The sequence below is a fragment of the Petromyzon marinus genome, chromosome 59 (genome assembly GCF_048934315.1).
Source record: "Petromyzon marinus isolate PM22_M1 ecotype Great Lakes invasive population chromosome 59, UKy_Petmar_22M1.pri1.0, whole genome shotgun sequence".
Classification (NCBI taxonomy): domain Eukaryota; kingdom Metazoa; phylum Chordata; class Hyperoartia; order Petromyzontiformes; family Petromyzontidae; genus Petromyzon; species Petromyzon marinus.
Genome location: NC_133725.1, coordinates 17,893,633 through 17,916,869, shown reverse-complemented (window position 1 = coordinate 17,916,869; position 23,237 = coordinate 17,893,633). Strand labels below are relative to the sequence as shown.

The 23,237-nt window shown below is 49.6% G+C and overlaps 1 protein-coding gene across 6 annotated transcripts; it reads left to right on the top strand.

Annotated features, from left to right (window-relative positions):
• The first annotated feature begins 9,951 nt into the window (after window positions 1-9,951).
• Window positions 9,952-19,900, top strand: LOC142905913 (U3 small nucleolar ribonucleoprotein IMP4-like). 6 transcript variants are annotated; one of them, XR_012929926.1, is made up of 8 exons: window positions 9,952-10,176; window positions 11,299-11,485; window positions 12,949-13,050; window positions 13,354-13,434; window positions 14,344-14,453; window positions 15,711-16,465; window positions 17,302-17,372; window positions 17,806-19,900. XR_012929926.1 is itself a non-coding variant. In XM_076053153.1 (7 exons), exons 4-5 carry the CDS (start codon window positions 14,403-14,405, stop codon window positions 15,882-15,884), a joined length of 225 nt encoding a protein of 74 aa, XP_075909268.1. In that variant the 5' UTR covers window positions 10,185-11,485; window positions 12,949-13,050; window positions 13,497-13,619; window positions 14,344-14,402; the 3' UTR covers window positions 15,885-16,465; window positions 17,302-17,372; window positions 17,806-19,900. The 6 variants fall into 6 exon arrangements, 4 of the variants coding, with proteins under 4 accessions (XP_075909268.1, XP_075909267.1, XP_075909266.1 ...); XM_076053153.1 differs by lacking the exons at window positions 9,952-10,176; window positions 13,354-13,434 and adding an exon at window positions 13,497-13,619 and having other exon boundaries at window positions 10,185-11,485; XM_076053152.1 differs by lacking the exons at window positions 9,952-10,176; window positions 13,354-13,434 and adding an exon at window positions 13,497-13,626 and having other exon boundaries at window positions 10,185-11,485.
• Window positions 19,901-23,237: the final 3,337 nt, after the last annotated feature.

The following is a 23,237-nucleotide window of genomic DNA, read 5'->3' as shown; positions in this document are numbered from 1 at the left end:
GAGGCGTAGTGCCGTCAACGAGCGTCAGTCAAGTGCAACATTTGATGTTTGTTGACAGCTATTACTGGGGGTTGCCCCTTTCAATTGCATCTAGAAAAGAGATTTGATTTGAGGCTCATGTTCAAAGCACTCTAAGGGACCATCGAAGTAAAGGAGGGCAGCTCTATTGACAACTGATCATGGTTCCTCTGACAGGAGAGTGCATTGAGCTCACAGCTGCAATAGTGCCCTTTAACGGGTTACGGACCAAAAGCTACACATGAGAGCTCGCGTATTCCATGATGCTATCCACCGCGCGTTTGTCTTCGGAAGTTTTCCATTCGCAGTGTGGAAGCCGACAGCGGGCAGCTGTCAGGTCAAAATACACGTTTGGCACACTTAGGAAATAGTCTTTATCTGCTCCAGTTTCTGTCTCCGAAGGACTGGGGCAACGCTGTGATCAACGTTGCCGGTTTTGTCTATGGTGAGTCCCCAATACCGACACGACTCTACACTACAGTTTAATTCATACCGCATTATCTTCACCAGGGGTACAATGACCCTGCCTCCTTCCAGTTAGATGGAAACAGCGAACGCATAGACCTTGTGACTAATGTGGCCGGTTTTCTCCTTGGAACGATTCCCTACTAACAATACGCCTCTGCAACAAAATCATACTGAATGCTGTGTTCACTCACTGGCTTGATGTCCGCGTGAACTATGTTCCTGGAAGAGATGTGGGACAGGAACATGAGGATTCCCCTGGTATAACTTTTCACCATTTCCATGTCCAACCGGAACCCCGATTCTCTCATCACATCATAAAGGCTCTCCCTGTGAGAGAGACAAAAGCAGAAACAACACCAACACAGTGTCAGTGTCATCTCCTTAAATGCTGTGCTGATTCTGCTAACAACAATCTTAATATTGTTCGTGCATGTTCACGACCAATATTCAGAGTCATAGTTCAGTGTAGGTTCAGGTCGTTGGTTTGTCGATGAACCAAATTAGTTGGCTCATTTGCCCACTTGACAACTTGATTTCATTGGCATTTTTGCCAGGTGGTAGAGGGTTATCCATGGGGAGAAGATAACAACTCCGCCTGGTAAGGTCGTGGGGTTTGATCCCGAACCTGACGCATGTACATTTGGAGTTTGCATGTTCTCCCTGTGATCATGTGGATTATTCTGTAGGTCCTCTGGTTTTCCCCTCCACATTTCGAATCGACATGCATTCATAGTATTTGGCTGCTATACATTTCCACGTGATAAGTTACTTTGTTAAGCTATCATTTGTGGGCAGGTCGCTTACAAAAAAATAACTAATAGGTCAGTGGACTTTCCCACGAAAACAAAAAAGTTTGTTTAGTTAATCAGTTAACCACGCTATTAGCGGAGGGAGGGGGAGATGGAACACGCGGTACATACTTCAACAGCTCCAGGACAAGGCAGTGGTGTCCCCTGAAATCAAAGCTGTTTAGGACTTTGATGACGTTGTAATCTTCATTGCTGTCCTCACTCTGAAGTTCCAGAGCTATCTGGAGCTCCATCCTCTGCAATGTTTCTTCCTTGGAGCTGCGCAGAGGAAGTCCACAAATTAATAACTTACACTTGCTTAAGGGACACCCAGAGGCAAATGCTATTCAGAATTAATAATTAATTATACTTTCACCAGGTCTAACGGCATTGTGAGCTAGAGTAGCGTTCTCGACTCTCATTGGTACCATACGGGGCGCAGGAGCTGGCGTAGGGTACCCAATAGGATTTGAAGGTGAAGAGCCATTCAAATCGGATTGGTCATTCGGGAAAACTAAATGCAAACGCCCGTTAAAACAACGCATTTTCGTTATAACGTGGTTCTTCAACACTTTTTACACAATGCAGAATGTGTCCGTTGTAACAAGAAACGCGACCATTACAACATGGAACACGCACATTCTAACAAGATACGCACCCATTATAACACGGAATACGCCCATCATAACGTGGTTTGTGAGTAGTCGACAACAAAATACTTTTTTGAGCTGCACTGTTGAGCGGTATGATACAGTACTCGGAATGATAAAAGTAACGTGACAGCATAGCCTCATTATGAGACCTCCTTTGCCAGTAACAAGATATAGTAATAGGTTTTACCCTTTTAACTGGCACAAAAACTGACACCTTTATTCAAGGCATCATGTTTGCAATAACCACAACACAAGCAGTCAAAATGCAAACAAAAGAGACAACTCTGATAATAATATGCACTGTCCTTGAATTTGATTGGTCCACACCCGAGACGGCTTTTCTTAGAGCCTAGTCTCCACTCTTCTGGTCCAACACCAGTGGAGACTAAGCTCTAAGAAAAGCCGTCTCGAGTGTGTTGAGCTCTGTTGTCCCGACAGGTCTGTAACTTTCACCTGAAGACGGCCGCTTGCATTGTGGCCGAAACGTCATGAGAATTTTAGTGTATTATTTTATTATTTTATTCTCATTCTACGTGACATTACCGAAAGAACCAAAGAAGGTGTCAGTTTTTGTGCCAGTTAAAAGGGTAAAACCTATTACTATAGCATAGCCTCAGTTATTGGTCTCATCATCTCACAGTGTATGCATACATTGCATCTCGCCAAACTTTATTGTTACATTATTTATGGAGAGATTCTTTTCGCTCAATGCTTTTTCGCTTAACGCGGAACTTTTCATGAATGTATCTACAGCATTAAATGATGACTTACTGTAATGTGGAGGTAATCTTGTAGCAATGGGATGTTTTGGCCGATACCAGTTCACACTGTGTGTGTATGTATTTTAAGCTTTAGAGACGAAAAACCAGAGTACCTAGAAGGAACCGATGCAGAACAGGGGTAGAAGGTACACACTCCACACACGATGGTGCCCGAGTCAGGAGCCGAACCAAGGCCCCCCTTCTCGCTGTGAAGCATGAGTGTCACCACCGCATTGCACGGCAATGGACTTAACAACGTCGGCCTCGTGATGGCACGTCTCTGAAGTCTTACCTCGACGGTGACACCAGGATCTTTACAGCTACCAGGGTGTTCCTCTTGTGGTCAAGGCACTGGACCACCTGGCCTTGACCTCCTTCCCCAATCATCTTGAGCACCTCATAGCGGTAGTGGAGGTGATCATGTCGGAACTGAACAAAAGGTACAATCATTTAAACTGACTATTGTTAAAATCACAACATTTAAGAAGTGCGAATGTAATTTTAACAAAAAAAATTGCTTGGAATTATGAAGTTATTTTTAACCATAATTTGGAATGCTCAGATGTCTGCTGGCTGAGTCACCCTTAAAAAGAGCTTCTGAGCTCAATGGGCTTTACTCGGGAAATAAACTTCTGATTCAGATGTGTGCGGGTGAGTGCATTGGTGAGTGGGCGAGTGGGTCGGTGAGTGATTGAGTGGGTGAATGAGTGAGTGAGTCAGCAAGTGAGTGCGTCTGGGGGTGGGTGAGTAAGTGTGTGAGTGGGTGTAATTGTCGAATGCTTTGATACTGTCTGCTGGCGAAGATTCCCTTGAAAAATTGCTTCTTATCTAAAAGGGCTTTACTCGGGATTAAACATTCTGATTTTGAAGCGCGTTGGTGTGTGCCCTGGTTGGTAATTCAGGTGCAATAATAAGAAGCCACAAACCCCGCTACCTCTGGGCCCTGTGACCGCCCCCAAGGCTGTAGTTTTGTGGTGAGCCTCACCAGAATGTAATTACGTTCGTCGTCATCATATCCATGCCTGTTGCATCCCTTGGGTTTGTTGTCGAGGGCAAAGTACCACACTTCTTGCATGGCTGCGAGCTCCAGCTTTTCGCGGTCGGTCAAGTGAGGGCCAAAGTGAGCCAGGATTTCTGTAGGCACGAGGAGAATAACAACAACAGGTGTGTGAACCAAACTTTTGAGCAATTTATAGAGTAAATATTTCAGGATTGGGATGTTTTTGCCAATCCCAGCTATGTATGTTGAAATTCTTTTGCACCGCATGTAGCCAATGGTGCTAATCAACAGTGTGGGGGAAGGTTAATAAACTAACCACGCAAATAGGTTCCACACATCTGTTAGAACCATTAACAGACTGCGAGACAAGAAGGCTCACATGATCGAGTCACTCACCTTTCTGAAGAGATGCCGCAACAACAAGATAATACCGACCACATTTAAACTCACATCTGCTTCTGTCACTTAACCCAACTCTAAACGGATCTTATTCAGAGCTAGCCTTTCTCTAATCTCAGAGAGGATAAGACTACTCCGGCTTGAACTTGATAATTTAGACAAATGTCTCCTACAATCACACTTAACATTAACAGATAAAATGTCCGCATCTGATTGGAACCTTGTAGATAACATGACTGCTTCTTCTGCCACAACAATGTCTTCCAAATGCAAGGTTAACCTTATTGCTAAATTCAATAACTTGTCAAAAAAGAAACCAGATCCACACATAAAAAAGACTGCTATTAATCAGAGTAACAGCACAATCTCCGATAGCCTAAAATCGGTACTAGCTAGAGGGCTGAATTTTGCTGTCACCCTCAAACACATCCCAGTGGATGATATAAAAACCCAGGTAGATGTAGCCCTCAAAGGCTTGGGACACATCCCGACAGACGTGGCAAGATTTAAAATTGCCACCATCTTTAAAAATGCTAAGAATCCTATTAATAACATCAGCAAGGACGAGCGCTCTGAACTCACCAAATTAAAAAATAGAGAGGACAAAGTCATCCTCTCAGCCAACAAGGGCAATGCTACTGTCGTCATGGATAAAACCACATTCAGCAACATAATCCAGGACCTTCTTAATGATAGCAATTACACCAAAATCAACAAAGATCCGACCAACTGCCTGGCTTTAAAAACAAACAATATCATTACCAATTCGACTTCTCTAATCGAACCATTCAAGCAGTTCTCCCTAAAACCTTCTGCTAATAGACCACCCAGATTATATGGTCTTCCAAAAATCCATAAAGAAGATACTCCACTTCGACCCATCGTTTCCACTATCAACTCACCTCCCTACAAACTGGCCCAATTTCTGTCTGAGACCTTGCTTCCATTCACGGGCAAGACTACCTCAGCAGTATGAAACTCAGCTCACTTTATCTCTCTAATCAAAGGCATTTCACTGTCCCCAGATGATTTGCTCGTCAGCTTTGATGTAGTCTTTCTGTTCACCAAGGTTCCTGTACCTGACACCTTAGCAATAATTGAAGACTTGGTCCAACATGGACTGAATGCTGATGTACCAACTTTGGTTAGGAACTGCCTTACTAACACTTCCTCTTTGTTTTTTTCGGTAAAGTCACATATGGATAAAATAAAATAAATGACGACGTTTCGATCGCAACACAAGCGGTCGTCCTCAGGCGGAAAAAAAATGCATGCAGCAGTAGAAACGCTGAACCAGCACTTACTTCACCAGGAATGGTACTTTCTACAAACAAAATGAAGGTACCCACATGGGTCCCCCCTTATCACCAGTGATAGCGAATGTTTTCATGGAGAAATTTGAAACTGATGTCATCCAGACATGCACCCAACGTCCTTCCTTGTGGAAGAGATACGTAGATCACACTTTCGTCATTTGGCCACATGGCCTGCCAACATTGAATCAATTTCTCAACAACATAAATTCCATACACCCATCCATCAAATTCACCATGGAAGTGGAGAATGATGGTAAGCTACTAATTCCTGGATGTTTTGTTTGAGAAGAGACCTATCTAAAACCTAATTCCCACCACCATCCAGCGCAGAAGAATTCCCTCATCAAACCACTACACCATAGGGCCACTGCATTTGCAACCAACACCACCAAGCCAGTGAACTGGAACACGTACACCAGACTCTTAAGATGAATGGGTACTGGGACAGCATTATTCGCAAAGCTGTTTCTCCAACCATGTAGAAACAATCCACTGAGACGCCTATCAAGACCATCACTTTACCATACATAGCAGGTGTTACCAAAAATATTTCCAAAATCTTAAACAAACACAAGATCCAAGTCCGATTCAATACAGTACACAAAATCCGTGATCTAATCCCATCCTGACATGCAATATCCTGGAGTCGACAAACTGAGTTGTACCTGCGGTAGCAGTTACATTGGGAAAACGAATTGACATGTCGCGGACCGTGTTAGCGAACACAAGGCAGATCTGAAACATCGCAGAACCAATACCTCTGCCGTGTCTGACCATTGTTATAACGCTGTGGGCTCGCGTGATATTGTTTTTTTCCGAGACCAAGGTACTCTGCAAACCTTCAGGTAACTATCAAAGGTTTTTTCATGAAGCCATCCAGATATACAAACATAGACATAACTTCAACCGAGAAGATGGATACAAATTGAGCAATCATTCGATGGATGTTTTTAACTAGGTAAAGCCTTAACTGGTTGTGGTTGTTTCCATCACACGCGCCAGGTACTAGTAGATTTTTCAGATTTACTTTCCCACCATGTCCCATACTCAGCTTACCACTTCTACCTCCGCCTACATCCCCCCCCAGCCTCACTTCTTCTCCCCCTAGCGCTCACGCAGCTCCCCTCTCTCTCCCCCGCTTGCTCCTCCCCCCTTTCTTACCGATAACCTCTTGCCACAGCAGCTCTCTCACCTACTTCAGCATTTTATTATTGCTGTGGTTGTTCCACCTGATGAAGATTGATTGTGTTGCGATAGAAACGTCGTGATTTGTTTTATTTTATTTCTACCTAGTTGACATTACCGAAAGAGCGAATGAGTATAGATATTAGTTGTCAAACTTGATGATTTAAACGCGGATAGCTTCAGTGGTTTCCTAATATTGGAAGAGCATTCAAGATGGCCGCAGAAGCAATTCTGAAAGCGTTTGATGTTGTTTCAGTACTGAGGCCAGAGCACAGATAATTATCCCCATGCAACATGGCCACCATGAAGTCCCCCATATAACATGGCAACCATGATGCAGTCTCTAATGCAACATGATTACCATATTCTTGGTTCTTTCGGTAAAGTCACGTAGAAGGGAAACAATAAAATAATAAAATAATACAATTCTCACGACGTTTCGACTGCAACACAAGCAATCATCATCAGGTGTGAAAACCACAGCAAGAAAATTTCAATTTTTCTTGCTGTGGTTCTTGCTGTGGTTTTCACACCTGATGATGATTACTTGTGTTGCAGTCGAAACGTCGTGAGATTTTTATTGTTTTATATTTTTATAATTTTATTGTTGCCCTTCTACGTGATTTTACCGAAAGAACCAAGAATATGAATCCCTGCAGCCACGAAAGCTTTAAATCAAAACATGATTACCATTAAGTCCCCCATGTAGCATTGCTATCTTGATATCACCCATACAATCACCATAAAATCTCTCATACACCAAAGGCACTGTGACGTCCCCCATGCAACATGGCCATCATGATGTCCCACTATTTACCGTGGCCACTGTGACGTCCCTCATTACTGTTCTTACCTTTCGGCGATTTGCTACAGATGGAGCCGGTGCCGTCTGAGGACAGCGCACTCCACGTGGTGCAAGACGTGTCGTTACTCCGAGCCTCTCCAGCTCGGCTCATCTACACACACACAAAGACAAAGGTCCACCACATAGGCTTGATTAAGATGTTGGAGCAAGTGCAGAAGGCGAGCACTGAGCCAGCATCTCTGAGATCCTGGGCTCCACAATCAGGAGGGTCCTGCCGAGATGTTGTCGTTTCTCAGCATTGGAATATTTGGCCAATATCAGATGCCATGCTTGGATTAACAATGAAAGATGCGTGGATTTTGAGGTCACACGCAGGGATTGTTCAAATTGTTAAAGAGTGATTGGGGATCGGGCATGACGAGCCATGGCAAGGAGGGACAACAATGGCTGATAGTGAAGAATAATAACGGAGCGGCAGCCAAGGAAGGAAACACATCGGAGAGGAGAGCCACCAGAGAGATGGTGCGACAAAATCGGCGCTTGGCGGATTATTCCATCACAGCATTTGAGGGGTAGCAAGGTCTCAGGGAGGAAGGCATTCTCATTCATCAGTGGATAGATAATAGTGCTGTAAATGCTCACGCGTAGACAGGCAGGCACACCAACAGGATCTCGGAGACACACTCTGATAGACATACACATACTCAGGCGGACAAGGAGAAGCACATCCAGGTATACAGGTAGGTGACAGGTAGGCACAAGTCGAGGGGAAAACACACGTCCACCCATATTTTACCACACGAGTTGAAGAGCCACACGTACCTCCATGGCAGCAACTTGCAGAGTAGGATGCTCAGAGCTCACTGCGTTTCTCGCACGGTCCGGGTCTCTGCGTGGAGAGCAGGAGACGCAGGTGAGGGTCACAAAAAACCGATGGTGTGCGACAATACTCATGTCTAAACACGCGTCATGTCACAATGCGGACTCTCATCATCAACACGGACTCACATCATCATCACAGACTCACAACCTCACCACTCACCCACAACACGAAACACAACAAAAACAACAAAGACCACCATTTGCCACTAAGCAGCAGCAAATGCCAGGCCAGGTGCACTTTGAGACCACGTGAAATGCTGAAGGCTCACTGACAGGTCACAGGTCAGACCCAGGTGCCAAGAGTTGACTGACTGAGATGACTGTGCCAACGTGCTACATTTCAGCCGCCCAGGTCAAAGGTCGTTGTTGTGAGCGTCGCTCCTTTGTTCGGACACCAGCAACACCGCGACAAACACCACCACTAGCACCACCACTAACACCACTACTAACACCACCACCACTAACAAAGACAGATCCCCCGTATAGCCTGAATATACTGTAGGGGCAATTTCTGCTAGCGAGCACCTATAAAGGTCGGCATGGCACACGAGGGGGTGGGTGGCTAACACCACGCCTGGCCGCCTTTGTCTCCCTAGCGGCGATGTTTACACATCGTACCAGGTATTCATTTGAGGCTGAGTCTACCTAGGGGAGGCCCAGGACCGGTTCAGATAATCGTTGCTGGTGTTGGCCGTGAGCGGAAATTGAACCCGGGTCGCCAGGTTTGTAGCGCAGCACGTTAACCGCTACACTACCGCTCCCCTCAACTAACACCACAACTAACACCAGCACTAACACCACTCCTAACACCACCACTAACACTACGAACCCTAAAAACACCACCACCAACATCAACTCCACCACCACCAACACCACTACCACCACCACCACTAACACTACCACCAATAATAACACCAATAATACCACCATCACTAACACGACCACCACTAATACCACCAACACCACCATCACTAACACCAGCAACAATACCTCGAACAACCACCACCACTAACACCACCATCACTAACACCAACACCACCATTATTAAGACCACAAACACCACCACTAACACCACCATCACTAACACCACCACCACTAATACCACCAACATTAACACCACCACTCCTCCTCCTGCTAATACAGGACACCAAAGACAACGATCCTCATAGAGCCTTAACAGGCTGTAGGGGCAAGTGCTGTTAGCAAGCAGTACGTATGAAGGCCGGCACGGTAAACGAAGGGGTGGGTGGTTAGCACCACGCCCGACCGCCTTTGTCTCCCCAGTGGCGATGTTTACGCATCGCACCAGGTACTCATTTGAGACCGGGTCACTGCTACACACAGACTCACACTGACCCAGACACACGTACACAGACTCACACAGAGAGACTCACACACAGACTCACTTAGAGAGACTCACACACAGACTCACATAGAAAGACTCACACCACCACCGCCACCACTCACCCACAGCTCGGTTCCACGCCTAACGGCCAAACTGCCAGGGGAAGCACGTGGCGCGAGACGCGGCGTGGTGTAATAGCCATTAGCTCCTCCCCCTCACCTAAGCTCCTCCCCCATGCTCCCTCTTTCCCCCCCTGCCCCTCCCCCTTCACAACCCCCCCCCCAAGCATCCCCCCCCTCGCGACCCCCCTTGCCCCCCCTGGCAACCCCCGCCCATGCTCCCCCTCAAACCCCCCCCCCTCACGCCCCCATTGCCCACCCCCCTCCCCCCGCTGCTACTTACAGTCAGGCAGGGGGCGAGTGGAGGCGGCGCGCGCTGTGGATTGTGGGTGGCGAGCGGCTGATTTGGTTTCCCGCTCACGGCCACCGTCAGTGGCTCGCGAAAGCTTCTGAAGCGGCGGCTCGCTGGGCCTCCTCTACGTCGACTCAGCCTGAAGGTGAGAACCTCGCGCGGTGTGCACACATCAGCAGTGGCGGCGGTGGTGGGGGGAGACAGAGGAGGAGGCGCCTGGCCCACAGCCGTCACGTCCTAGACGCCTGCTGAGTTCACGGCGCTGCTTCAAGCAGAGCCCGGCCCTGCTGCTGCTGATGAGGCGCTGACGGTGGAAACCGGCTCCAGAGTGGCCCTCGTGTTGAGCCATAGCTGATGAGAGGCACTCCCAGACTGCCGTGTGTTTTTATCCCTGGAGGGACGGGTTTGTTGTGGATGCGAATCGCCTGCTGCTGGAAAAGGCATCCACTAGAGGCCGCTATATAGAGGTATTTGGTCTACTCTTCCACGCTGGTCCGGACGTGTTGGAGCAAAGTGGCCATGCCCACACTTTACCCCACCACACGCAGGGCGTTAGCTCGCTGGATTTGCAATGCAGAGGTGCAGGTTAGATTTCATTCCCACTCACACCCACCGACACTCACTCAGCCACCCACTCAGCCACTCTCTGGGCATCTATTAAAAAGAGCTTCATAGCTCATCGGATTCCTCCAGCAAAAACATACTGATTCTCACCCACCCACTCAGCCATTCACCCACCCACTCTGGCACTCATCCACTCACCAATTCACTCAGCCACCCACTCGGCCACCCACTCAGCCACCCACTCTCTCACCCACTTCGTCACCGGTCACCCACTGCCACCCACCCACTTGGTCACCGGTCACCCACTGCCATCCACCCACTTAGTCACCGGTCACCCACTGCCACCGGTCACTCACTCTGCCACCGGTCACTCACTCTGCCACCCACCCACTCTCTCACCAACCCACCGACTCTCTTGCCAAACCACCGACTCTCTCGCCAACCCATCCACTCACCCACAGGGAGACACAAGGAGACAAGGGGACCCACATGGTGTGAGAGTGTATCAGCATCATTGTGGTTGTTGTGGTGGTTATGTTGGTTGTTATGGTTGTGGTGGTTATGGTTATATTTGTGGCAGTAGTGTTTATACTTGTGGTTATGTAGCTGGTGGTTATGATTATATTTGTGGTTACGGCGATTATGGTCGCAGTGATTGTGATTATATTTGTTGTGGTTATAACCCGCGATGTATTTCGTCGAGGATGGATGCCGCCGCGTGCAGGAGTTGGGCGAGGCGGGAGTGAGCCACCTGAAGCGCCCTCTCCGACGGTGGTGAGCCGCCGGGCGGCCGGGCAGTGAGCAGCTCGGCCGTCGTCGCTTCTCCTCCCCCTTCCGGGGCTGCCAACCCCAGTGGTGTTGAGTCGTCCTCCTCTTCCACTGGAGCCCTGGTACGAGTTTTTCTTCGCGTCTCCATTATAGCGATTCATCTTACTATTTGGCTACTTCTGACGCCAGTTGTAGTGGGTGGAACGGAGAGCGAGACTTCTTACCGAAAGAACCAAAGAGTATGAACTTATATGGTTTATTTCATCTATTTTTAGTGGTTTGCTACCATTCCCTTTGCACTCCTATCGTTTTTGTATTGTTTGTTGTGACGTTATGACCCCGTGCCCCCTACTGGCACATCTTTGATCAAAGAGCTTTATAGCTCATTGGATTCCTCCAGCACAGAATCAATACCGATTCTGATGAGACCGGAACGAACACGTTTGAATCGAATCGCGTACTTCGCTTTACTAAAATAGTTGTGGAATCGATTCTTGTGGAATCTGTTCTCGTGAAATCGAATCATCGATATTAATTACAGAGATTCACCATCGATATTAATTACAGACATTAATCAACGACGTCGCTAGGAGTATCGTGGTGCCGCTCTGCAAACCTTCGGGCTACTATCAAAGGTTTGTTCATCAAGCCATCCAGATATATAAACACAGACATAACTTCAACCGAGAAGATGGATACAAATTGAGTAATCATTGGAAGAATGTTATTAACCAGGTAAAACCTTAACTGCTTTATGGTGTTGCCTTAACTTTCTGCATCTCTAATTTCTTAAGCTTCCCACTCCCAGCCCCGCTCTCTTCAGCACTCCCCTCATACCCCCCCTCTCTATCTCTCCTCCCTGATCCTCCCCCCTTCTCTTACCTATATAGTCTCTTGTTTACAGCAGCTCTTTTGCCCACGTCGGCAATTGTTTCTTGCTGTGGTTTGTCCCACCTGATGATGGACGCTTGTGTTGTGCCCGAAACGTCGTGATTTAATTTATTTTATATTTTATGCCTATGTGACTTTACCGAAAGAACCAAAGAGTATAGCCCAAGAGAGTTTGTGTAGGTTGGAGCGGTAGTGTAGCACAGTAGGGGGCACAGGTGGTGCATCGGCCAGTCATCTCAGTCAAGCAACCAATGGCAACCTGGGTCTGTCTGTCTGTGACCTCCTGCTGCCAGCGGGCGTTCGACGCTTCATGTGGCCTTAACCTGCACGTAGCCTGGCACAAGCGCCGTGGTGACATCTCCACCACTTCGTGGCGAATGGCGGTTGTTGTTTATGGTCGTCTCGCGATTAGCACTACGCTGCACTACTAACCCAGCGACCCGAGTTCAATTCCCGCTCACGGCCAACACTGTTGACGATTCCGTTCCTGGGCCTCCCCTTGGTCAACTCAGCCTCAAATGAGTACCTGGTGCGTTGTGTAAACATCGCCACTGGGGAAATTAAGGCGGCCGGATGTGGTGCTGGCCACCTACCCCCCTTCGTGTATCAAAGGTGCTGCTCGTTAACAGCACTTGCACCCGACAGTCCTGTCGAAGGCTACATGGGGGATCTTTGTCTTTGTTTGGTGGTGCAGCTGAGGAGGCGCAACTGCACGGCGAGTACCTCTACCGCAAGGCGCAGGAGGCCAAGAAGGTCCTCGTAGAGGAGAAGGCGCAGCTCAAGAGGGCGCTCGATGGTAACGGGCGGCGAGACGGATCTAGAGATGGGCTCGCGACGACAAGACAGACGAGAGACAGCGAGACAGACTAGAGACGTTGAGACACGCAAGACAGACTAGAGACGGATCTAGAGACAATGAGACACGCAAGACGGACTAAGATGGGACAAGACGGTCTGACAATACAGGCGAGAAGACAACCGCGCGTTGGAAAGCGTTTCCGAATGAATCCATGCGTGCGCATGATTTTTCTTCCTTGTTAATTCTCCCCTGCCCGCCCCCCACCCACTGCCCCCTGTCCCCCTGACGTCGTCACCGAAGAAAACCTGGTGCTGCCTACGGACCTGCGGTGGGAGGCGCTTGAACTCCAGAAGGCCGTGGAGTTCGACCAGGGAGGGGAGGGTGATCTCACATCCCTCACCATCACGTCTCCTCGCATCTCTCTCTCTCTTCCTTCCCGCGAGACTCCCGAGGCAGAGGGATAAGCGTCGCGCGTCTCCGCCCGCTAGACACGCCGAGTCGGCGCGCATCCCCGGCTCGCCGTCGGTCCTTCCTGCCAAGCGGTGGCACCGTGTTTTGCCGCGGAGGTTCGCGGTTCGAGAACGGCGGGCCCTCAACCCCCCCCCCCCCACCGGTTTAATGGGTTTAATGCCGCAGTTGCGTTGACCGTAAATACTGCACGGCGATTGCTTCCCAAGTGGACTTTGAAAAATCCCGTGGCGTGAACGTGGAAAAAGAGTCGGCCGTGTGTGTGTGATGGCTGGCGTAAATTTTTGTGGAATGTCAAATGAAGGCCGTGGTCACCACATAACGTGTGCTTCTGGAGCAGTCTTCCTTCTGGAGCGGTCTTCCTTACAATATTAGGAAGCCACTGGAGCTTTGCACTTTTAAATCATCGTCTAGATTGACAAACTCATTTCTTGAGAACTACTTTTTGTGGTTAGTTTGTCACACTTCCGATTACCACGGTTGGCTACGTGCTGTAACAAAGAGGTTTAACATGCACTGACGCACTCATTCACTCACTTATCATTTTACTCAATTTACCCACTCACCTGCCATATCACCCACCCACTCTTGCAATTGGGACTCATCCAGGTCTCATTATTGCTCAGCTCGCTACACAAAATCAACGCGATCACTGCAGAGTGATATTCTCAACCATTCCTGGTCGCTCCTTCCATCCATCCACCCACACACACACCTTCACTCACCTGCACGGTGAAGTATGGCAAATGATAACCTACCCTCTCCGTCCCCCCTGCCCCATCTACCACCTCTTTCTATCCACCCCGCTCCCCGTGTCAGTAGGAGTGAGCAGCCACATGGATGACGAGTACCGCTGAGCCGGCGTGAAGGACCCACACATCATGGCGACGACCTCACGCGACCCCAGCTCCCTCCTCAAGCAGTTCATCAAGGTGCGGGCACGGGGTCACAGGGGCTACAGGGTTTGGGGTCACACGAGGAATGTGGGTCCTCGTGTATTGCATGTGTACAAGCGCGCAAAGACAGAGGTCCCCCATATAGCCTTAACAGGTTTTTGGGACAGGTGCTGTTTGCGAGGGTGTAGGTGGCTAGCACCACAACTGGCCACCTTTATCTCTCTGGTAATGATGTTTAAACACCGCACTAGGTACTCGTTTGAGGCTGAGTTGATCTAGGGGAGGCCCAGGACCAGTTCAGATAATCGCCACTGGTGTTGGCCATGAACGGAAATAAACCTCGGGTCACTAGGTTTGTGGGGCAGCATGCTAACTGCTAAATTACCGCACACACACACGTGTTCTCTATCGGCTTTAGAATCAGTTCCTTGCACCTCACACGAGTCGTGTCGACCAATCATCGGGCTTGTGCAGTGTGAGACAACTCGCATCCGTTGAGTTAACCAGAAGAAATCTGGTTGTTGATGAAAGGTGGAGGCTGTGTGGGGGGGGGGGGGGTCGTAAGTGGTGGAGCGTTGGACACTTTGGTTTGGTGCATGCAGCTTTTGTCAACTTCATTCCTCGCGATTCAGTCCGCCTTTTCGCGATGACCGATCCCTTCCATTCATCGAAAATGTATCTACTGTAGCACTACGCACGGTCGGTGGTCACGGAAAGATGTACCATTGGGGGCGCCACTGTGGCGAGATGTTAACTCCCTCACCTGGTATCCAGGAGGTCGCAGGTTCAATCCTGACCCTGATGCCTGCTGTATATTTGGAGTTGCGTGCCTCTTTCCGAGGAGTCGCGTGGATTTCTCTCCAGGTCCTCCGGTTTTTCCCTCCGCATTTAGAATCAACGTCCGTTTAAGAGTATTTGGCTGCTATAAATTTCCACATGGCGATAAGCCACTTAGTTGAGCTATGATTTGTGGCCAGGTCGCTTCTGGAAAAGAGCTGCATAGCTCAGTGGGCCTTACCTGGTAAAATAAAAATAGTAAAGTTTTTCCAATGGTGCATCCCAGTTGTGCCAACACGGGGTTTGGCGACCCCGTATACCGGCACGGCTCGGCTCGGCTTCCGCAATGGAAAAAACAAACAACACAACCCGAGTCGGATACAGTGGGGGGGCGGGGAAGTGGGGGGGGCGAAAGCAGCGTGGCCGGGACAGACGCCGGTGGGAAGAGCGGATTCGGCGTGTGACCGCTTGCTGTCATGTTACCACACCACCACCACCCTCCCACCACCACCGCAGGAGATGAAGCTGATCCTGCCGAACGCTCAGCCGATGAACCACGGAGGCCACAAGCTGCAGGCGCTGGTGTGGGCGTGCTGCGCCAACGCCGTCAACGACTTCATCGTCCTGCATGAGCACCGCGGTATGCCAGGCACGCGCACGCACCGCAGTCGACAAAGCTCCCCCGTGTAGCCTTTAACAGGCTGTCAGGGCAAATGCTGTTTGTCGAGCGACCTACGAAGGCCGGCAGGGCACACGGCGGGGTGGGTGGTGTGGTCATTACCGCATCTGGCCCCTTTTGTCTCCCCACTGTCGATGCTTGGACACACCGGAAATCGAAGTCAGGTCACCGGATTTGTAGTGTAATGAGATAGCCACTCCGCTCCCGCTCCCCGGTGTGATGCATGGTGTGACGTGTGTGATGCGGTGCAACAGACGGGGATGGAGGTGTATTTAGCTGTGCGTACGATGTGCGGTGTGTAGTATGACGCTGCAGACATGGAATTGTGGTGTTTTAACTGTGTATGTGGTGTGATGTGGTATGATGCCGCAGATGGAAGGGCAGTCTGTTTAACTCTCCAGTACAGTCTGTGTGACACCTGTGGTGTGTCTAACTTTCCGGCATGCTGTTCATGTGACACGTGGTACGATGCCACGGTGTACTTGACACTCTCGAGCGTGGTGATGCGGCACGACATCCGGACGTGGACATGATGTCCGAGGCATTCCAACACCTCGTGATGCACAACTTCACGTCGCGACTCGGAAAGAGGGTGCGTGCGGGCACCGTGCCAGTCTCACCCACATCTTCCTCCCCCATCCCCAAAGCACAAAGATCCCTCGTATAGGCTATAACCCTTTCTCATTTCCATGATGTACATATACGTCGTCGAAACGGAACCGTAAGAAAAACTCAAGTACGTCTTCTGACCTGAAGACATACCTTTTGCTCCCATAAGACTATGCGGGAGGGCGTGTGGCACAGTTATGTTCCATAGAGTGCTGGTCGTGTCACTACGGTTCTCTGCGGTGAGGGCAACGCCTTTTAAAAACAGCAGCGCTACGCCTCTATAAATAAAATTAACGCCGAGCCGCTCGCGCGTACCGAGATTCAGCGGTGAACGTGACACCTACCACCCAGCAACTTGCAGATGTCTCGGAATGGGAAAGAGTGAGCAGACTTTTGGGCCAGGTGCTGTGTGTCCGCCTGTATATTCGGAGTTTGCATGTTCTCCTCCTGGTCACTTTGATTTTTCTCCGGGTCCTCCGGGTTTTTCCCTACACATTTAGAAACTTGAATTTCGAGTATTTTGCTGCTATACATTTTCATGTGAAAAAGAGCTACATAGCTCAGTGGTAAAATAAAAATAGTTTCGTTTTACTTTAGTTTTCGAGCAACAGCACAGAGTTTTTATTTAACGCCATCTCTGAAGCTGAAGGCGCGTAATGTTGTTCATTTGCTAATGCATCCGCAGTTTTAAACAGGGTGGCCGCTGGCCTCTAACTGGCAAACGTCTGCGAGGACACGTAATGAGAGTCCAGCGCCGTCCGTGTGACTTGCCGCGACCCCTCCCGTGACTTCTGTGCCCCCCTTCCCCCCTCCCAACAGGCACAACGTCTACAAGCGCGACGGCAAGGACATCGAGTTGAAGGAGGTGGGACCGTGATTCGAGATGGAGCGTAAGTCTGCCTGACACATTGTTACTCGTCTCCACTTTACACCCCTGCAGAGGCGGTGGAAATTCCACATTCCTTGTGGACTTCCCTACGAAGTAGTTGTAAATTTTATCGACCCCTGAGAGGATGATGGGCTGAATGTAAGAGTCTAGCCTCGGGCTAGGTGGCCCGCGGGTGACTTGTAGAGCGGATCGGAACTTGAGTCGGTGGGGTCGCTGCTCTGGTCGCATTCGCTGTACCGTGACCCGACTCGCATTCCCCCACCCCGGATGCGATGTGTAAATTCAAAGATGATCGGACGTAATGCTGGCCACCCACACCCACCCCTTGGTGTGCCGTGCTGGCTTTCCTACATGCTAACACACGAACAGCGCTTTTCCCACGCCGTCTGTTAAAGGCTGCATGGGGGGGATCTTTGCTTTTGTGTGTCGCGCAGTCTATGAGATTAAACTGGGCACGCTGGACAACGCGGCCACCGCCGAGGTGGAGTGGCCTTGGCGACCGTACATGAACACGGCGAAGAAGAGGAAGTTCCTGAGCGTGGAGTGAGGGAGGGGAGCGACTTCCCCCCCCCCCCATGGGCCTGGGGGGAGGGGCATTGGGGGGGGGGGTTTGTCCCTGGAAAGCCGGAGTTGGAGTCGAACCTCGCGGCGCTCTCCGCCGAGGCTCGAGACGTTGAGGAGAGGTCGCCGCGTGGATAGGGCAGTGCGTGAATCGCTGTTCCAACCGTCGTCACACACGTGCATCATACGCGTCACACACACATTGCGGATGTACATTTATCAAACACAAACATGCACATCGTCGCATGCGTCGCACACAGAAGCACACAATTGCACAAAAAGACAAAGGTACTCCGTATTGCCGTTAACAGATTGCTGGGGCAAGTGCTGTTAACGGGTAGCACCTATGATGGCCGGCATGGCACAGAAGTGGTTGTGTGGCCAGCCCCACGTCTGGCTGCCTTTGTCCTCCCCAGTTTTGCGATGTTATACACACCCCACACCACGTACTCAGATGGCTGAGTTCGTAGTGCGCTAACTGCTGCACCACCGCTCCCCAAACGGTGTACATACACGCGTACACAAAACGAAACATTAACATTTATTTAAGTAACAAAAAAGAAAATACCAAGTCAGGCAGATGGAGAAAGTGGCGTGTCGCCGTGCACAGCACCGCTCTCGTAGCTACTCACCTAGGGTGGGAGCTCTTGGCTTCAATGCCACCCGGGATGTTTAGATGTGAAAACCTGCCATAAATAATATTTTTGGGAAGTCACAAGCGCCTTAAGTTGCATCTCATCTCGACCATTTTAATGGGCACCCCCCCCCTGTAGCTGTCCCCCTGTGGCACAAAATAAACTAACAAAACTAATCTCTTTTTATTTTACCAGGTAAGGCCCACTCAGCTGTATAGCTCTCTTTCAGGAACGACCGGGCCACAAATGAAAGCGCTATAAAGTGGCTTGTCACGCAGAAATATATAGCAGCCAAATACTTTTAAACGCATGTTTCTAAATGTGGAGGGAAAAACCGAAGGACCCAGAGAAAAATCCACGCGGTCACGGGGAGAACATGCAAACTCCAGATATACAGGCGTCGGGATTTAACCCACGACCTCTATACCAGGCGAGGCCCCAAGGTGAATCAGCACTTGGCCTGCGAGCGGGTATTATTAGTCTGTCAGTAGGGGGTAATGATTCCGGATTTCAGTCTCAATTGAAACTGAAATCTGGAACACTTTTGTCATATTTTGCTCGTATAAGTGTGTTCATAAAATACAAGTTTGGTCATTGAGAGAGTTATAAATGTCCTATACGCATTTCATGTTTATTGTGTTTTTTGTATTTAATGTATGAAGAAAATACAATTTTGTATATGCTACAGTATGTTTCACACATTATTCAGTGACACTGCATATGACGGGCAATGTTTGGGGCAATCGGCCTTCAACATGGAAAATACATAGAGGCCACATGACCCGTGGCCACCGCCACTTCAACCGTGGCCCCACCACTTCAACCGTGGCCCCATTGGCACGTTGATGTGTGGCTCTGCCTTCACCTGTGGTGAGAAAGACCAGAAAAATTACAGGAGGCCGACTCCATATGAGTCCGTCACGCTCTGGATCTCGCTAATGGGACGTCGGATGAAAATAAAACATGGAAGCGACAAGTTTCTTCTCTGGCGAGGACATTCCCACAAGATTGCCACCTTTCCCAATTAATGGAATTTGCCCCAACATCACCCTGATCCAAACCAGCGGGAGCTGAAATCTTCCAGAAGGTTCAGGATTTATTGGTACAATCGTTCGGATGTTGGTGTCCGCATGGACTTGCATTTAAAACCCCCGGTCCGCTTGACGTCTTTTAAACAATACCTGTGGTCGGGTCCGCTCCCCCACCTTTCTATCCCCTGCTTTTTTTTTATAACCGGTGTAGTATATGTTGACGGTGTGTGCGTGTATCACAACGCGATGTAACCGGGCCCTCGAATTGCCTCAAGAAATGAATAAACAACACCTGTCGCTTTGCTGTTGTGATGTCACCACGAGGCGCCGAATGACGGTGGGACGGCGTCGTCGCACTCGTCGAGTGGACAAGGGCTCCGTGAAATGACGGTGCGGATTGCGCCAAGCGTATAGAGGTCGCCGATTGCACGCCGCTGTGGCTCAAACACTCGTGGGTCCACCTCAAAGTTCCTGTGCCCATTTGAACCTCATTGCCTGCGATGATGCTGCTGCTGCCATGGAAGAACACACGTGGCGCCCTCTTGTCTCTCCATGTTGTCTTTCACGTCCCATCGCAGTTTTCAGGTCACTTGATGTTTACAGCCTCCGGTAAGGAGGCAGTGAGGTTCAGCCGCTCCATTTTTCTTCCTTTAGTGCACAGTACCGTACACGGATACGGGCACAGTACAACACCGTAGCTTTATTGATTGTTCAACAAAAAAGACCATCCCTCGCCCAATCTAGTTACCTATACGGTGTAATATATGGCGAGACATATGTTAACGTAAAAAAAATGGAACTGTAATGCTGAAAATTATACTCCATGAAACTCGGGGTTTTATGGAGTATCTGAGGGCTTCTCAACGCTTCATGCCTCGCCCCCACTGATGCCCTCTTCTCCCCACTACTACTGACGATTGTATGTAGGGTGTGTAGGCATTTACTTCCGACTGTTGTATGTAGGGTGGTGGTGGTGGTGATGGTGGGAGTAAATGAGATTTAAAACTGGGTGCTTAACTTGAACTCACCACCACTCACATCATGTATGCACTCATCCGCCATCTTGCTCACTGACCCTGTTTCCGTGTTGATGGTGAGTCCGTATTGATGCTGTCAGTCTGTTGATCGTGTGAGTCTGTTGATGCTGTGAGTCTGTGTTGATCATGTGCGTCTGTGTTGATGCTGTGAGTCCGTGTTGATGGCTCGGGGGCACGGTACAGAGGGGCAGTACAACTGTAGAGTAATAGTTGTTGTCCAGCAGCGGCAACTGCGGTGGACGGGGAGTACACACGCCAGTGAGCCTCATGCGGGTTTGTCAGCAGGGCGGAGGCACTGGGGCAAGGATCACAGAGACCCTCCCTGGAAGACACTGGAACCCGCTCGTGGGTTGGAGAAGGGAGGCGCGGCCGAGTCGGATAAAAGCAGCGGAGAGCGAGAGCTCGTGGTTGCACGTTCTGGGAAGTGGAGTCGTCTCGTCGGCACTGTCGTCTTTGCCGACTTGGTCGCTGCCGTCTTCACTAGATAATTGGGCGGCCGGATAGTTGTTGGCTGTCTCGGTCGATGCCGTCAGTGTAACATGGTGGGGGTTGTGTCTAAGCTAGGCTATTTGACTGGGAGAAGCGAGGGCGAGTCTGTGAACCTGATGGTGTTAAATAAGGAAGGTGCGGAAGGTACGGGAGAGGATGAGGAAGATCGTGGGATGGATGGGGGAGGATGAGAAGATAGTGGGAGGGACGGGGGAGTAAGGAGGTGGGAGGGATGTGAGAGAAAGAAGGAGATAGCGGGGGGGACGGGAGAGGAAGAGGGAGATGGTGGGAGGGAAGGGGGCGGAAGAGGGAGATAGTGGCAGGAAAGGGGAATGAAGAGGGAGATAGTTGGAGCGACTGGGGAAGTAGAGGGAGATACTGGGAGTTATTTGGGAGGATTAGGCAGATCGGTTAGAGTAAGAAGGTGATAGTGGGAAGGAAGAGGAAGGAAGAGGGAGAGAGTGCGAGGGATTGGAGATGCAGAGGGAGATAGTGGGAAGGATGGGGGAAGAAAAGGGAGATAGTGCGAGGGACGGGAGAAGAGGGAGATTACTAGTAGAGCCAAGTGGGAGGAAGAGGGAGATAGTGGAAGGTACTGGGGAGGAAGTGGGAGATGGTGGGAGGGACGAGGGAGGAAGAGGGAGATGGTGGGACGGATTGGAGAGGTAGATAGTGGGAGGGACGCGGGAAGAAGAGGGAGATAATAGCAGGGACGAGAGAGGAAGAGGGAGATAGCCACTGATGTTCGCCGTGGCCAGAAATTTAAACTCGGTTCACAAAGTTCATGGTGTAGTGGGTGTTGAGGTGGCATATCCTGGCTGGCCAGGAGAAGGCAGTACAGCAAGTGGGATAAGCACCATCTCTGTCTGCATGGGATAGAGGGTTGCCCCCTTGCACGAGTGGGTTTTCTCTGGGTACTCCTGTATCCCCTCACGTTTATGAACGCTCAGTAATTGCCCAATTGAATTATTGCTATGCACCGCGACGTTCGTTTTGCTATGTCATGTGATCAGAATTGGGCGCCACGGTGGCGAGATGTTAACTATTTTGTAGGGTATACAGGAGGTCGTGTATTAAATCCTTACCCTGACACCTTTGTATTTGGAGTTTGTATGCTATCTCCCCGTGGTCGCGTGTATTTTTCTCCGGATCCTCCGGGTTTTCCCTCCACATTTATTAGCACATGTTTAGAGTATTTGGCTACTAATGTCCACGTAATAAGCCAATTTGTTGAGCTGTAATTGTGTGGCCGCTTCTGAAAGAGAGCTGTATAGCTCAGTGGGCCTTGCCTGGTTAAAGTAAAAAAAAATAGTCAAATAGTTTGCAATTGTTTATATCTGGGATAAATGCACCCGTGGCTTTAATGATGTGGGGATCTGCGCCTGGCATTTTCAGGTGGGATCCGGAGCAATGAATGAGCCCTGACAAGGCAATGGCCCACCCGTTGATTTGCTCCATGAGGAACTTTTAGGGGGCTCGGGACCGTGGCGCCAAGAAGACCAGCTATTGGACCATGGAGGCACCGAAGGGGGCGGTTTCCCCCCCACACGTAACGCTCCCTATCTGGTCGATAAAAACGTATCAATAGGGTCACAGAGCTTGGGCAATCGTTGGTGCCAGCTTACCAAGTGGCTTCCTTCCTGATTGTCTGTGGTTCCTCGCACCTCTGAGGCCTGCTTGATCACGTTATAAGTATAAATATTGTTGTTATCAAGTTCTAAGTGTAAATAATAATTGTTGTTGTTATTACTCGCCTGTTCTAAACATACGCCTGTTGTTATCATTCGCCTATTATCATTCGCCTGTTTTCATTTGCCTGTTATCATTCGCCTGTTTTAATTGGCCTGTTATAATTTGCCTGTTGTTTTCTTTCGCCTGTTGCTACCAAGTAATAAGTATAGTTATTGTTGTTGTTATCATTCGCCTGATGTTAGTGGTGCACGTCTGAAATCCAGCACTGGGGAAGGCAGCGAGGGTTCGTAAATCACCGCACAATGATGTTGTGAAATCCTCTTCCCGTGGAAGTCGAGGTGCATAACCTGCCTCGCCAGGAGAAGGCAGTACAGCAAGTGGACTCATCGTCATCGTCACCTGTACGGTTTAAAATGCTGCC